This window comes from Equus caballus, chromosome X, assembly GCF_041296265.1.
Source record: "Equus caballus isolate H_3958 breed thoroughbred chromosome X, TB-T2T, whole genome shotgun sequence".
NCBI lineage: Eukaryota > Metazoa > Chordata > Mammalia > Perissodactyla > Equidae > Equus > Equus caballus.
Window position 1 is genome coordinate 115,267,812 of NC_091715.1, and position 15,952 is coordinate 115,283,763.

The 15,952-nt window shown below is 39.0% G+C and overlaps 1 protein-coding gene across 5 annotated transcripts in view; it reads left to right on the forward strand.

The window, feature by feature from the left end:
- Positions 1 to 15,952, forward strand: part of DOCK11 (dedicator of cytokinesis 11) — a 180,605-nt gene that overhangs the window by 141,196 nt on the left and 23,457 nt on the right. For all 5 annotated transcript variants that reach the window (XM_023633785.2, XM_023633787.2, XM_023633788.2 and 2 more), the window contains one exon: positions 10,884 to 10,990. In XM_023633785.2, the coding sequence (XP_023489553.1) occupies positions 10,884 to 10,990 (107 nt within the window). The remainder of the gene's footprint in view (positions 1 to 10,883; positions 10,991 to 15,952) is intronic.

Below are 15,952 nucleotides of genomic sequence, written 5' to 3' on the forward strand. Positions count from 1 at the left end.
TATTGGAGGAGGTAAGAGGAATAGTTTGACTTGACTTGTGTCATCCCTTTCCCAAGGTAGCACAGCTCAGTGCCAAAAGAGATATTCTCGCCTGTGATTTCTTCCACAGGGGAATGTGAGAGCATGTGAGTGGGCATCCAGATTCCCCAGCGGTACAGGATGTTTCCAAAGAGGCCCATTTCTCTCTTGCCCCAGTCAGAGTAATGAGTTGTGAGCTGCATGACTGGGGAGTGGGAAGAGGCTGGGAGAGTGGCAGATAGGACTCTCAGAGGGCATTAAAAGGACATGGATTCTGGGCTAGCCCCAGTGGCCTAGTGGCTAAGTTCAGCACAGTCTGCTTTGGTGGCCCGGGTTCAGTTCCTGTGCATGGACCTATACCATTTGTTTCTCAGTGGCCATGCTGTGGTGGCAGCTCACATAGAAAAAGAGGAAGATTGGCAGTGGATGTTAGCTCAGGGCAAATCTTTCTCAGTTAAAAAAAAAAAAAAAAAGGACACAGATCCTACTAACTGCATCATGGACTCCATCAAGCAGCCCACCAACAAGCCACTAGGGGCACTTAGCCTGTGGATCCCCCCAACTAGTCCACAGGCACCCATATTGCTCCACATGCCTCAACCACACACTCCTCTACCCTGTAGCTGGCTCCTGATAACAGTGAGAGCAAGCTTTGGCAGACAGCTAGTGAGCACGTGCAGAAAGCTGGCCAGAATCCATGGGCCAGGAAGAGACCACAAATGTGATCTGTAGCACCACCTTTGGGAAAGCAAAAGGGAGGCTATCAGCACCTGGCCTGCTGTGTTGCATGATGGAGAGAAGGCATACAAGCTTAAGAATTCTGCCACAAGAGGGAACAAGAAATGTGGAGCAGGCATATCCATAGAAGGTCTCTGAAAGCTTCAGAATCCCTAGCAGGGCAGATGGAAGGTATTTGTCTCCCAGAGTCAGTCAATAAAGATGATTGGAGGTGACTGCTATTTCAGATGTGAAGATAGCAATGCAAGACTTCAAAGGATGACACTACCAAAGGATCACAATAATCTTCCAGTAACCAAACTCAAAGATATGGAGATCTGCAGTTTACCTAACAAAGAATTCAAAATAGCTGTTTTAAGGAACCTCAATGAGCTACAATAAAACAGACAATTCCAGAAAATCAGGAAAACAATACAGGAACAAAATGAGAAGTTAAACAAAGAGATGGAAATCATAGAAAAGATCCAAACAGAAATTCTGGAGCTGAAGAATACACTGAATGAAGTGCAAAATGCAATACAGAGCATTACCATCAGAATGAATATAGCAGAAGAAATAATCTGTGAACAAGAAGACAGGACCTTTGAAATTATCCAGTCAGAGGAGAACAAAGAAAAAAGAGTGAAGAAAGCCTACGTGATCTATGGGATACCATCAAAAGAAACAATCTGCAAATTATTGGAGCCCAGAAGGAGAAGAGAAAGAGAAAGAAGGAGAGACAAGGCATATTTAAAGAAATAATGGCTGAGAACATCCCCAATCTGGGGAGAGATTTGGACATCTGAGTTCATGAAGCTCATAGATCCCCAAACAAACTCAACATAAAGAGATCTTCTCTAAGACACATAATAAAACTGTCAAAAATCAAAGACAGAATCCTAAAGGCAGCATGAGAAAAGAAGCTTGTAACTTACAAGAGAATCCCCGTAAGACTATCTACAGGCCAGGGGAGAGGGCGATGATATATTCAAAGTGCTGAAAGAAAAATAACCTGCCAACCAAGAATACTCTATCCAGCACAGTTGTCCTTCAGAAATGAAGGACGAATAAAGACTTTCCCAGGCAAACAAAAGCTGAGGGAGTTTATCACCACTAGACCTGCCTTACGAGAAATGTTGAAAGAAGTTCTTCAAGCTGAATTGAAACTAGTAACAAATTAGTAACATGAAAACACACGAAATGGATCCATATGAATGGATAAAGAACATGTGGTATGTATATATAATGGAATATTATTTGGCCATGAGAAAGAAGGAAATCCTGCCGTTTGTGACAACGTGGATGGACCTTGAGGGCATCATGCTGGGTGAAATGAATCAGGCAGAGAAAGACAAATACTGTATGATCTCACTTCTATGTGGAATCTAAAAACACCAAATTTGTAGAAACAGCGAGTAGAATGGTAGTGGCCAGGGGCTGGGGGTGGTTCAAAGGGTATAGTCTTCCAGTTAAAGATGAGTAAGTTCTGGAGATCTAATGTACGGCATAGTGATTATAGTTAACAATACCGTATTATATACTTAAAAGTTGCTGAGATTGTAGATCTTCAATGTTCTCACTCTTCCAAAAAATGGTAATTATGTGTGGTGATTAACACTACCGTGGTAATCATTGCACAATATATACATGTGCCAGATCAAAACACGCACCTTCAACTTACACAGCGTTGTATATCAATTATGTCTCAATAGAGCTGGGGTCGGGGGAGAAACAAAAAAAAGAAAAAAAGGAGTCTTGGTCTTGAAGGGCTTCAAGATCCAGCAGGTCTATTTGAGGAATCTGCCTAAAAGTTTCCCTTTCAAAACAGTGTTGTTGACTATTGTAACAACTACTCAAATAGTAAAACAGTTGAGTTAGGTTTAAACATTGACAATGGGCTTTTGCAAAGAAGTCTCCCACTGTCCATCCTTGTGGCCAAGCTACTTTCTTTAAGGCAGTTGAATGAGTAGCTTTAGGGCATACTGAAGCCATCTTGTGGGAGTCGCGTCAGTCTGGTTTTAGCTATGAGAACACAACCATGTTTCATTTTATTTTTTAATTCTACAATTCCTATAGTTAACTATTTATCTTTCATTTCACATCTAAAGCTCAGTCTCTGATTGCCTCCTATAGTGCCACCCATGTGGAGACTCTTCCTAAAAAGTCTTCCCAAACATGGTATCATGACTAACATGTAGATTCATTTTACTTATATTTTATTTATTTATTTATTTATTAAATTTTTTTATTGAGTTAATGATAGGTTACAATCTTGTGAAATTTCAGGTGTACATTAATGTTTGTCATTCATGTTGTAGGTGCACCACTTCACCCTTTGTGCCCACCCCCCACCCCACCTTTCCCCTGGTAGCCACTAAACTGTTCTTAGTCCATATTTTTAAATTCCTCATATGAGTGGAGTCATACAGAGATTATCCTTCTCTCTCTGGCTTATTTCACTTAACATAATTCCCTCAAGGTCCATCCGTGTTGTTGCAAATGGAATGATTTTGTTCTGTTTTGCAGCTGAGTAGTATTCCATTGTATATATATACCACATCTTCTTTATCCATTCATCTGTTGATGGGCGCTTAGGTTGCTTCCACGCCTTGGCTGTTGTAAATAATGCTGCAATGAACATTGGGGTACATAGGACTTTTGGGATTGCTGACTTCAAGCTCTTTGGATAAATACTCAGTACTGGGATGGCTGGATCGTATGGTAGTTCTATTTTTAATTTTTTGAGGAATCTCCATACTGTTTTCCATAGTGGCTGCACCAGTTTGCATTCCCACCAGCAGTGTATGAGGGTTCCTTTTTCTCCACAACCTCTCCAACATTTGTTGCTATTAGTTTTAGATATTTTTGTCATTCTAATGGGTGTAAGGTGATATCTTAGTATAGTTTTGATTTGCATTTCCCTGATCAGCAATGATGAGCATCTTTTCATGTGCCTATTGGCCATCAGTATATCTTCTTTGGAGAAATGTCTGTTCATGTCTCCAGCCTATTTTTTGATTGGGTTGTTTGATTTTTTGTTGTTGAGTTGTGAGAGTTCTTTATATATAATGGATATTAAGCCTTTGTCAGATATATGACTTTCAAATATTTTTTTCCTAGTTAGTGGGTTGTTTTCTTGTTTCAATCCTGTTTTCCTTTGCCTTGAAGAAGCTCTTTAGTCTGATTAAGTCCCATTTGTTTATTCTTTCTATTGTTTCCCTTCTCTGAGAAGGCATGGTGTCCGAAAAGATCCTTTTAATACTGATGTCAAAGAGCATACTGCCTATGTTTTCTTCCAGAAACCTTATGGTTTCAGGTCTCACCTTTAGGTCTTTGATCCATTTTGAGTTTATTTTGGTGAATGGTGAAAAAGAATGGTCAATTTTCATTCTTTTACATGTGGCTTTCCAGTTTTCCCAGCACCATTTGTTGAAAAGACTTTCTTTTCTCCATTGTATGCCCTCAGCTCCTTTGTCAAAAATAAGCTGTCCATCGATGTGTGGTTTTATTTCTGGGCTTTCAATTCTGTTCCATTGATCTGTGCACCTGTTTTTGTACCAGTACCATGCTGTTTTGATCACTGTAGCTTTGTAATATGTTTTGAAGTCAGGGATTGTGATGCCTCCCGTTTTGTTCTTTTGTTCTCAGGATTGCTTTAGAAATTCGGGGTCTTTTGTTGCCCCATATGAATTTTAGGATTCTTTGTTCTAATTCTGTAAAGAATGTCATTGGGATTCTGATTGGGATGGCATTGAATCTGTAGATTGCTTTAGGTAGAATGGACATTTTAACTATGTTTATTCTTCCAATCCATGTACATGTAATGTCTTTCCATCTCCTTTTATGTCGTCATCCAATTCTCTCAGAAAGGCCTTGTAATTTTCATTATATAGGTCCTTCACTTCCTTAGTTAAATTTACCCCAAGGTATTTTATTCTTTTTGTTGCGATTGTGAATGGTATTGTGTTCTTGAGTTCTTTTTCTGTTAGTTCGTTATTCGAGTATAGAAATGCTACTGATTTATGCAAATTGATTTTATACCCTGCAACTTTGCTGTGGTTGTTGATTACTTCTAAGAGTTTTCCAATGGATTCTTTGGGGTTTTCTATATATAAGATCATGTCGTCTGCAAACAGCAAGAGTTTCACTTCTTCCCTCCCTGTTTGGATTCCCTTTATTCCTTTTTCTTGCCTGATTGCTCTGGCCAGGACCTCCAGTACTATGTTAAATAAGAGTGGTGATAGAGGGCATCCTTGTCTCATTCCTGTTTTCAGGGGGATGGCATTCAGTTTTTGCCCATTGAGTATGATGTTGGCTGTGGGTTTGTCATATATGGCCTTTATTATGTTGAGGTAGTTTCCTTCTATGCCCATTTCGTTCAGAGTTTTTATCATAAATGGCTGTTGGATCTTGTCAAATGCCTTCTCTGCATCTATTGAGATGATCATGTGGTTTTTAGTCCTCAGTTTGTTGATGTGGTGTATCACCATTTTACTTATATTTTAAATTAATGCTTTCTGTTTGATCCTGAAATCCTTCTGGACAATCCCTGTGTTTGAAATTGGTATACTCTAGTTTTCTCCTTTTAGTACATAGGTGGTTTTAAAATGGAGAAAGAGACTAAAGAGGACCTTGTTCGAGGTTTTTTCCTATATCAGTGATCTGCCTGTGGAATGACAGTAAAAGTATTGGGATTGCATACCTGCAATTCCAAATAAACTAACAAACATGAGAACCCTAAACATGGTACTAAATAAATTTTTAGGTGTATCTTTCAGATAAATTAGGTTAATATTATCTCATCTTTTTAATTAGTAGAAATCTGAAATAAGAGTTTTATGTCCACTAAGTATAAAACTATATCATTTAGATATTGAAAATAAATATATTAAAATATTTCCCTAGGGTTTTTTTCAGAAGTGCAAAGCCTTAAAACTAAGCAAAAATCAAGAATTATTTATCCATGATCAATTCTTAAGCTTTAGAAATATGACTATAGGATTGGACAAAATAGCAACTAAAATAGAATATAAATACTGCTGTGGTTTTTTGGACATTAGCTTGAGGCAGCTAGCCTGAACAACAAACACTGTGATATGTTTCAACAAGTAGAAATAATGCTTTTAACTAATCATTTAAATATTTCATAATTCCTTCAACGTGTTTTAGAATTTATCCTTTATAGAAAACAAAGAGTCCTTCTCTGAGAAGGAAAAAAATGGTGTTTTGCATTTTAAACAAAAAAAAAATGTTAAATTTAGGACATGTTTACATACTTATTTATAGATGCCATCTGTTTTTAAGCCTGGAAAATTCTAGTTGCTTAAACTAGAAAACCTTATTCTAAAATGGTGACAGTAGTAAAATTCTCGGGGTTTTTCCCCTTAGCTTCAATCATTCAAATGATCCAAAACACCTTCTTTTGTTAATTAGCTGATTAAACTATGATAGTTATACTAATTTAAAACACAAGAGAAAAACTTAATCTGCTAACCTGTCATCCAGTCTGAGAACTCCATGATCTGGCTAAAACCTGGATATTCACAGAGTAAATAAAAATACATTTGAGTGCAGAACTGGAAAAAAAACAGTTTTATTTACACTTAAGACAAACTTATTTAACAAAAATAATTGAACAATTCTAGAACCCTTTGTCTTCTATCATTAAGTGTCCTTTGATGATGATGGCAAAACAGAAGGAGAGTTAGAGTATATTTTAAATCTCGGACTTATCAATTGCCGAAACTTTTCTGTTTTCTCAAAGTCTTGTGCCGTTTCTCTTGAAGTTATTATAAAGCATTGTTTTTAATCAAGATGGAATGGACTACTACTTGGCAGCTGATGCCTTGGAGCCAGATCTTCTCCTGTTTAAAGTTCTCAAGAAAAAAAAATAATTTGTCCCATTGGGTGGTTGCCTAAGGAAGCAAGGGCTTGGGTCCCTGCCCCGCACGGAAGACTACAGACGACCAGTAAGGGACCATTTCTAGATGCTTTTTGTCATGTTTCAGGCACTGAGCTGAAAGGGAAAGGGGAGAGAGGTGTGTGGTTCTCCCTCCCCCATCCCCACCCTCACCCTCAAACTTCTTGCTCTTTCTACCAGAGAGACCTTAAGGATTATCATTCTCTTCCTTGTACTTAAATTACCTCTAAGTGGTGAGACTGGGTGTACTTACTCCTACCCCCAAAAAAATATAAAACACAAAACAGATCTAAATTTCCTTATGTCTCTTTTGTCTGAGAACCTCAGAATGATTTAGATCTCATTCTCTGGAGGCTAGACTTCATGTTCTTCTCCCTCTTCTCTTCCTGAGAGAGGAAACAACTGTTTTTCCCCAGGGAAGACAAGTCTTTGCATTCTTCCGTCACCACGTAGCACTGATGGTCGTAGCACTGATGGTCACCAAAGCTTCATGCCTGTAGGGCTGGCTCCCCTATCAACCTAGAAAAAGGGATTTCCTTTCCCATAGAGTCTGTTCTTTCAATTCCTTAGAGGGCAGTGTTGCTCCCTTTCCCAAGTCTTTGCACCCAAAATCTGACAGCTTAAGTTCTGCAAAGCTTTTTATTCCTCATTCTTTTCCCCAGTCACAGCTTTTTCCCTTTCTGTCCTACCTTAGGACTCTTACTTATCCTTCTGTCTAGCAGTCTCATTTTATCAAGGGTTGGACTGCTTCCCCATCCTCCAAACTCCTCCCCACTTTTTTCATGGGATAATTTGTGCTCAAGGTAGTGTTGTCTACTTGGACAGTTTGCATCTTGCTTTCCCTAGGACAACAGTTAAGAATACAGAAGCTACAGCTCTGAAGGGCAAAGTCAGGAATCCAGGTCACATACCAGAAAGATTAATAGCAGACTCTGCAAGACCACCTTATATAGTGCTACACAGGGCTACGGGAGACCCCTCAAACACGTGCCCTCCCCCTATTGAGATCTGTACACTGGCCACCAACTTGTTTCATCTGAAGATCTTTCCACTACTAGGGGGAATCAGAATTTTCCCCAAGCATTTTAAAGACCGTAACAAAGAAAAGGGTCCTCCTATCGTTGGATAGGTTGGTGGGTGTTGATGACGTAAGTAAACAAGGAGATATAGTCTCCTCTAGATAGAGATATGTCATCAGGCATAGGAATCAAGATAACACACTTAGCAAGAATGGTGGACTCTGAAGCTGAAAATCCACAATAGTAGTCATTACACCAGATGGTGCAACAGACTCCAAAAGTGGGTGTTGACTAGTTTGTTTCTGAGAAGAAACATAATTTACCCTCCTTCTACTTAAGATACACACCAGAAGACTCTCTCCCAAGATGCTTTTAGCCTCATCTGATCTCAAGCATAGGAGCGTGCCCCTTTTTGTCCTCCCCTAAATCACGGCATTCTAGAAAAATGCTTGATTTGGGAATCACTTAAAATAGTAATGTCCTTGGAGCAGACAGGAATTTTCCCCCCAGTCCTGGGCCTAGATGCCTGAGGCCTTCAGGGATTGACCCTTTTCTTTGTTAAGGAGTACGTTCTTTATCTCTTCACTCAAGTTTTGGGACCCTCTTCCTTAGAGCCTAGCTCTTGACTTCATAGAGGTGATCAAGTGAGAGGTCTTCTCCTAAACTTCCTAAACTTCTCCTAACGCACTACTACTCAAAGAGTGGTCCACAGACCACCTGCCAGTCTGAGAGCTGTTTGTTGCTGGTCAGCAAAATAAGGAGTATCATCTTAATTGTAAATCAGCTGTGTCACTGAGCACCATGCTGACTTTTTTTGTTTCATAGAAAGACTTTGTTGAAGAAGGAAGTGACGAATTGATTTACATTCTGGTGCAGGTTCCTTGTCTTGTTGTGGTCCTCCAGCACTTTGAATAGAACTCTCCTAGAATTCGATTACAGACCATTTTAGGCATGCTTATTTTCAGAAATGAAGTGTGTCATGCTCTATCTTCACTGTCTTTTATTTTCTAATTTCTTTGAACAAAAATGGCCCTCAAGGGGCCAGCCTGGTGGCACAGCGATTAAGTGCGCACGTTCCGCTTTGGTGGCCCAGGTTTTGCGGGTTCGGATCCCAGGTGTGGACATGGCACTGCTTAGCAAGCCATGCTGTGGTAGGTGTCCCACATATGAAGTAGAGGAAGATGGGCGCGGATGTTAGCTCAGGGCCAGTCTTCCTCAGCAAAGAGAGGAGGATTAGCAGCAGATGTTAGCTCAGGGCTAATCTTCCTCACAAAAAAAAAAAAAGAATACCGTCTCTCTGTCATGGAAGTGTGGTGCTTACTCGATAACTTCTGTTCTATCAATCATCCTACCAGAAGGTGTAGGTCTGGTTAGCTTTTATTTAGACAAGAAGAGTTGGCAAAATCCAAGTCCTGGTCTATGACCTTTTTTCTACGGGAATTCTGAGAAATCTCCTCAATATGAGGTCTGGCTTTTGTAAACCTTCCTTCTTCTTTCGCCAGCCTCTAACCCCAGGAAGCTTGCCAGATAGTTAGTAGTGAGTAGGTCATTGTTTCTAAGCATCGCTAGTAGAGAGGTTATAGAACAACAGACTGCAAAAGCTATTTGTTCCCTCCTGACCAGCCACTGTTAGAATTTGCTCTGCGACCAGCAACTTTTCACTGACTAGCAGATTCTGTTATAAGGAGACTGGATTTTCCTTAAACTCTAAAATTACAGCCCACTTCGATAAGGGTAAAGGTGGCACAGCAGGAGTGTTTGGACGTGTTCCCCTGTTCAGAATATGTAGGGCAACCACACGTCCTTTTATACCTGGACTCTTGCTTGACAGTAGCAATTTGGTCCACAATCCTACAGCAGCTGTTCTCAGCTTGAGCTCACTTCCTACTTCCCAGGGGTTCAGCTCCCTACTTCCCAGGGGTTCAGTACCCGTTGACTCCAATTATTTTCTTCTGTCTTGTGAAAGCTAGTTTGTTTATTGGTAGCTTTGTTTGGTAATAGTAATTGATCGAACACTTCTTATATGCTAGATTCTATTCTAAATACTTTACATTTCATTTAACTCTCGTAAGGCAGCTATTATCTCTCTTTTACAGATGATGAAACTTTTTACAGTCCCAGAGAGATAAAAATGTCTAAAATTACACAACTAGTGATAGAACTGGGTCTAACTCCAGAAGCTCTGGTTCTTTCAGTGCCTTGCCTTTTCTCCAAGGATGCTTCATCTCTGCCAACTGTTTTATATTTCTGCCTCTCTTACAAGTCCTAGGGTAGGCCTCCTCCAACAACCCACTTCCTTTTGCAATTCTCCAGTGAAATTAGGAACTAGAGATGGTTACAAAAGCTCACTCAGTGTTACCTGAAAAGTACACGCCCTCCTTCGATGAGAGACTGTAAACATACACGGGGTCAAAGTGTTCATAGCAATTTCCAGATTGCACTAGGGAAACGCTTGCTGTACTGGTCATCAAAGATGATCCGTAGAGAATAAAAGTTATTTGTAAATAACTTGAGCTCACTTTTTGGGGAAAAAGACTGATAGACTGTGTAGTTGATGGAAATAATTTATAAAATTCTTTTTTGCAACTGAAAATTATACTTATGACTGTGATCCTTACAAAAATATCTGTTTATTTTTAAGGGTAACCAATCCCTGTGAGGCTGTTATTTATAAAGCACTTCTTTTTAAAGAAAATTATTTTATTGAGGTCATATTGGTTTATAACGTTGTGCACATTATCACATTTCAGTTTCTGTATAGACTGCATCGTGTTCACCACCAATAGTCTAGTTTCCATCCGTCATCATACATATGCGCCCCTTTACCCCTTTTGCTCTCCCCTCACCCCATTCCCCTCTGGTAACCACCAGTCTGTTCTCCTTATCTATGTGTGTGTTTATCTTCAACATATGAGTGAAAATCATACAATATTTGTCTTTTTCTGTCTGACTTATTTTGCTTAGCATAATACCCTCAAGGTCCATCCATGTTGTCACAAATAGCACGATTTTGTCTTTTTTTATGCTGAGTAGTAATCCATTGTACACCACATCCTTATTCATTCATCTGTTCATGGGCACTTAGGTTGTTTCCAGGTCTTGGCTATTGTGAATAATGCTGTGATTAACATAGGAGAGCATATTTCTTTTTGAGTTAGAAGACACTTCTTTTTCTAATGAATTTACTTGACTGCTTTTTATTCACACAGAATTATTCTCTAATGGATGTTCAGCCTTCAAGAAAATTACTCCCAATATAGATGAAGAAGCAGCAATGAAAGAAGATGCTGGAATGATGGATGTCCATTATAGTGAAGTAAGACTCCTGGGCCTGCGTTGCCAGTTACATAAATTTAGCTTCTTAGAACTTATTTATATTAAAAAATTATTCCAGCTAACTTAATTTGGAAGGTAACTAAGGGTTGATGAACTGTGAGCATTAAGACTGTGCGAGGCAAAGATGTCCCTGGTTGGAATGTGGAGCGCTGTCTCTGGAACGGTTCCTATTGTCTGCTTTTAGAAATGCAACATTTATCATTCTCAAATGACCATCCCAGTAACCAGATCAGGGTCAACATACTTTGGAAAAATCTCCATAAAAAATATATAGTTAATAATGTAACAGCTAAGCAGAGTATGCATACAGATATTTTTAAAATGGAACATTTCTGCTCTGAACCTCATATATCAGCGAACAGCTTCAGTTGTCCATCAGTCAGCAAATATTTATTGAGCACTGACTTATGAGCAAGGCTCTGTACTTGGCGATACAGGAGCTATCAAATAATTAGATATGGCTGATCCCTGACCTCTATTGTCTACCTGAAGAGAATACCATATATATCTGAATAATATAGACAACATGTTCTATGCAAAGTCAAAAGTGAGAGAGATGCCTTTGTGCTGAGGTAGAATAGAGGAGGTACGATTAGAGAGGGGTTAGAAGAGTGAGGACACCCTGAAGGCATTCTAAGCGAGGAGAACAGCAGGGACCAAAGTGAAGAGGTGGGAAAGTATAAGGCATGTTTGAGGCACAATAAGTGGATCCTTTTGGCTAAACCAGTGGGTTCACATAGAGAAGAGTAGTACTTGAGATCAGATTTTGAGGAACTTTGAATGTTTGGGCTTTATTCAGTAGAGTGTTAAATTGCAATCAAAGGTTTTTGAGCAGAATAATGACAAGATGACAGCAGAGAAGAGGGAAGGTTAATTTTCTGGTAATGTGGGAGATGTCTTGGAGGTAGATGGATAGGGGCTGGAGGCAGAGGCTAGAGAGCGGGCTGCCCTAAGAGTCCAGACATGAGACAGATGGGGCCTAAACCCAGATAGTGACAGATTTAGGAAACACTGTGCAGGACAGAGGAGCACTTGCTGGCTGTGGGAGAGGAGAAGCCAAAGGTAGCTCTGAGATTTGGGGATTTGGATATTACAGAAAAATGACAGGTGCATGATTTTATAGGGAAGATAATAACTCAGTTTTTGGTGTGTGTTGAATTTGAAGTAAAAGGTTATCAAAATGGAAATAACCATCAGGCCATTAGAAATTTGGAACCAAATCCAAGGGAGATCAGTATTGGAGATCCACATCTGGAAGTCCTATCTGTGTGAGAACCAAAGAAGGGTGAGAATGGGAGATGGTATGGCCAGTGAACACCAGAGAACCACAGAGTGAACCATAGAGAAGTTCACGATTAAAGAATGAGAAAACAAAAAAAACAAAGAGACGAACAGCAAAAGCAGAGAGATTTGAGGGTTGTCGTCCCATAGAAATACATTTTTTTAAGTTGTATTAAGAAACTTAAGCAATCAGGTTAAACTGAGACACTTTATAAATACTTTGTGAATTGTTTTTTAAAATACGAGCAAATCTCAAGTTAGCTCTGGTTCGTTTAGCTAAAATGATATGCCTAGAAGCTTTACCTACTGTTTCTGTGTTAGTCTCTCTCCTCATCAGTAAAATAAAGACAATAATACTATCCTGGTCACTTCACAATAAACGTGAAGGCTCTTTTTAAGTCATTAAATGCTACATAAATGTCAAGCCTTATCACTGACCTACTTGACAGTGAAATTTCCTTTTAGCCCCAGAACCTAGAAGAGTAGACATTTAAAACATGTTTGCTGAATTAATTAGTCATAACAGAGAATCAGGATACTTGAATTTTAATCCCAGTACATTGCAAAGACTTGGGTAAGTTAATTCACTTTTTGGGTCTTAGATGATTTTCCAGAGACTTCCAGTTTTTGTGAGGTTTTTTGGCAGCAGAGCAAGGGTATATTCACAAGGCAGCCAAGCGAGGAGATGGGAGAATAAATCTCAAATCTGCCTTCCCAAAAATGGGGACTAGGAATATTTGTGGGAAAAGGGGTGGGGTGGTCCAAAGTGTGGGCATAGATGATTCAAGGTAAGGAGAAGTGAGGTAACTGATGTTCTGTGCAAGCATAGTCAAGCTTCATGGCTCTTCATAGCATGCGTGTTCACAAAATGGTGGCATTGACAGGATCTGAGGGTAGAGTTTTTGGCTTCCTGATGTCAGGAGTTCACCTAGCAGACACCTGCGCAGGCCCAGTCGGTGGGTTGGTGATTTTGACCAACCCAAACTGGACAGGGGTCAACTCTTAGTTCCTGAAAAACAACTCAGGCATCCATTACCATGGTGACACCAGTGTCAGGGAGATGTTATCCATGAAGAACCTAGTGGAAGTTAGCTAATATATTGCCCATCTACTTGCCTTTTAAAAATAAGCAGCACAGGGCCCGGCCCCGTGGCCGAGTGGTTAAGTTTGCCTGCTCTGCTTCAGCGGCCCAGGCTTTCACCGATTCAGATCCTGGGCGCGGACATGGCACCGCTCATCAGGCCATGCTGAGGTGGCATCCCACATGCCACAACTAGAAGGACCCACAACTAAAAATATACAACTATGTACCAGGGGGCTTTGGGGAGAAAAAGGAAAAAATGAAATCTTTAAAAATAAATAAATAAGTAAGCAGCACAGCTAACACCAAGCAGAACAACTAATGACTGCAATTAATAATTGCTAAAAAAACTTTAGTTGCTGGTTATTAATGACTAACTGTACACCGGTTTCAATATACGAATAATACAGGTTTCCATTTTGATGAAGTCCAACTTTACTATTTTTTTCTTTTGTCACTTGTGCTTTTAGTCTCATATAAGAAACTATTGCCTAATCCAAGGTCACAAAGATTTACGCCTGTGTTTTCTCTGAGTACTACAGTTTTAGTATTTACATTGAGGTCTGTGATCCATTTTGAGTTAATTTTTTTACATGTGCAGTAGGGGTCCAGTTTCATTCTTTTGCATGTGGATATACAATTGTCCCAGCATCCTTTGTTGAACAAACTATTGTTTTGCCATTGAGTCAGTTGCCTGTAAATCTATGGGTTATTTCTGAACTCTCAATTCTTTTCCATTGCTATATATGTCTATCCTTATTCCAGTACCGCACTATCTTGATTAGTGTAGTTTTGTAGTCCGTTTTGAAATTGGGAAGAATGAGTGTTTCAACTTTGTTCTTTCTCAAGATTCTTTTGGCTATTCTGAGTCCCTTGCATTTCCATGTGAATTTTAGGATCAGCTTGCCAATTTCCACACAACAAAAGGCAGCTGAGGTTTTGATAGGCTTGCATAGAGTCTACAGAACAAATAGGGGAGTACTGCATCTTAACAGTATTACAGAGACTTCCAGTTTTTATGGGCTGACAACAGAAAGATTCAGGGGAGTTTGTGGGAGAGAAATGGTTCAGCACAACTGAACAACGCAACTTCCAAACAGCAGCCTCACCTTATTCATAGAAATGGTGTTGAGCCTGACCCTTTTTTATACTCTCAGGGACAGTGGTTCTGTTTCTTACTAGTCAAGAACTATCATCAGTTTTCTATGTAAACACATTTGTTGGAACTCTTTAGTGTTCTACAGTAATAGTCTATGCATACTTTTAATCTGATGAGTACAGATAGAGGAACTCTTCTGTTTTCTACAGTAATAGTTTATACATACTTTTAATTTGATGTATACGGATAGAATCATGGTCTACAAAGTGCCATTTTATGTTTCAATTTACATAATAAGGCTTCTTCCTCATGCCCTAGCCAATGAAAAAATAACTGATGCTGATTTTCAAGTTTTATTGAAATGAAGAATACAAATTGTTGTCCATTTAGTGCCTGTATTTAAATACATGAGTTAAACTAATAATGATGAGATTTAATTTGTTTTTAAGACTGCATTTCTGACTTTCGATTTGCAGTAGTTTTGAAAGATATAATTAACATAGAATAAAATGCACATATCTTAAGTGAGCAGTATGATGAATTTTGGCAATCATATATACCCGTGTAACTTACCACCAGAAACAAGAAATAGAACATGTTCATTCCCCCAGAAAGTTCCCTTGTACCCATTTCCAGTCAGTCTCCCCACCCCTACCACCTGATTTGTGTCACCATAGATTCATTTGCCTGTATTTTGGTGTCATAAAAGTGGAATCATTCACTACATACCTTTTTGTACCTGGCTTCCTTTGCTTAACCTAATGTTTTGGGGATACATCCATGTTGTTGAGTATATCAAAAGTTTGTTCTTTTGCATTACTAAATAACATTCCATTGTATTGATATATGATTTTTTTTAATCGATTCTCCTGTTGATGGATTTTGGATTGTTTCCAGTTTGGGGCTATTGTGAATAAGGCTGCTTTAAACATTCTTATCTATGACTTTTTATAGACATGTATGCTTTCATTTTTCTTGGGGAAATACTTAGGAGTGAAATTATTGGATCCTAGGGAAGTTAGATATTTACCTTTATAAGAAATTGCCAAACAGTTATTCAAAGGGACCATTTTACACTCCCACCAGCAGTAGATGAGAATTTTGGTTGCTCCCATCCTCAGCATATCTGATGTTGCTGGTCTTTTTTTCTTTTTGCCATTCTATTAAGATGAATTGGTGTCTCATGGTGGTTTTTGTTTGTATTTCCCCAGTGACTGATGATGTTGAGTACTTTTTTGTGCGCTCCTTTACCTTTCATATTTCTTCTTTTGTGAAATTTTTGTTCAAGTCTTTTGCCCATTTTTAGAAATTGCGTTGCTCATTTTTTGTTCTTGATTTGTAGAAGTTCTTTCTCTATTCTAGATATAAGTCCTTTGTCACATATATGTGCTGCAAATTTATTTGCCAGTCTTTGATTTATTAATTGTCTTAATTGAGTCTTTTATTGAACAGAAAGTTTTAGTTTTGATAAAATCCCATTT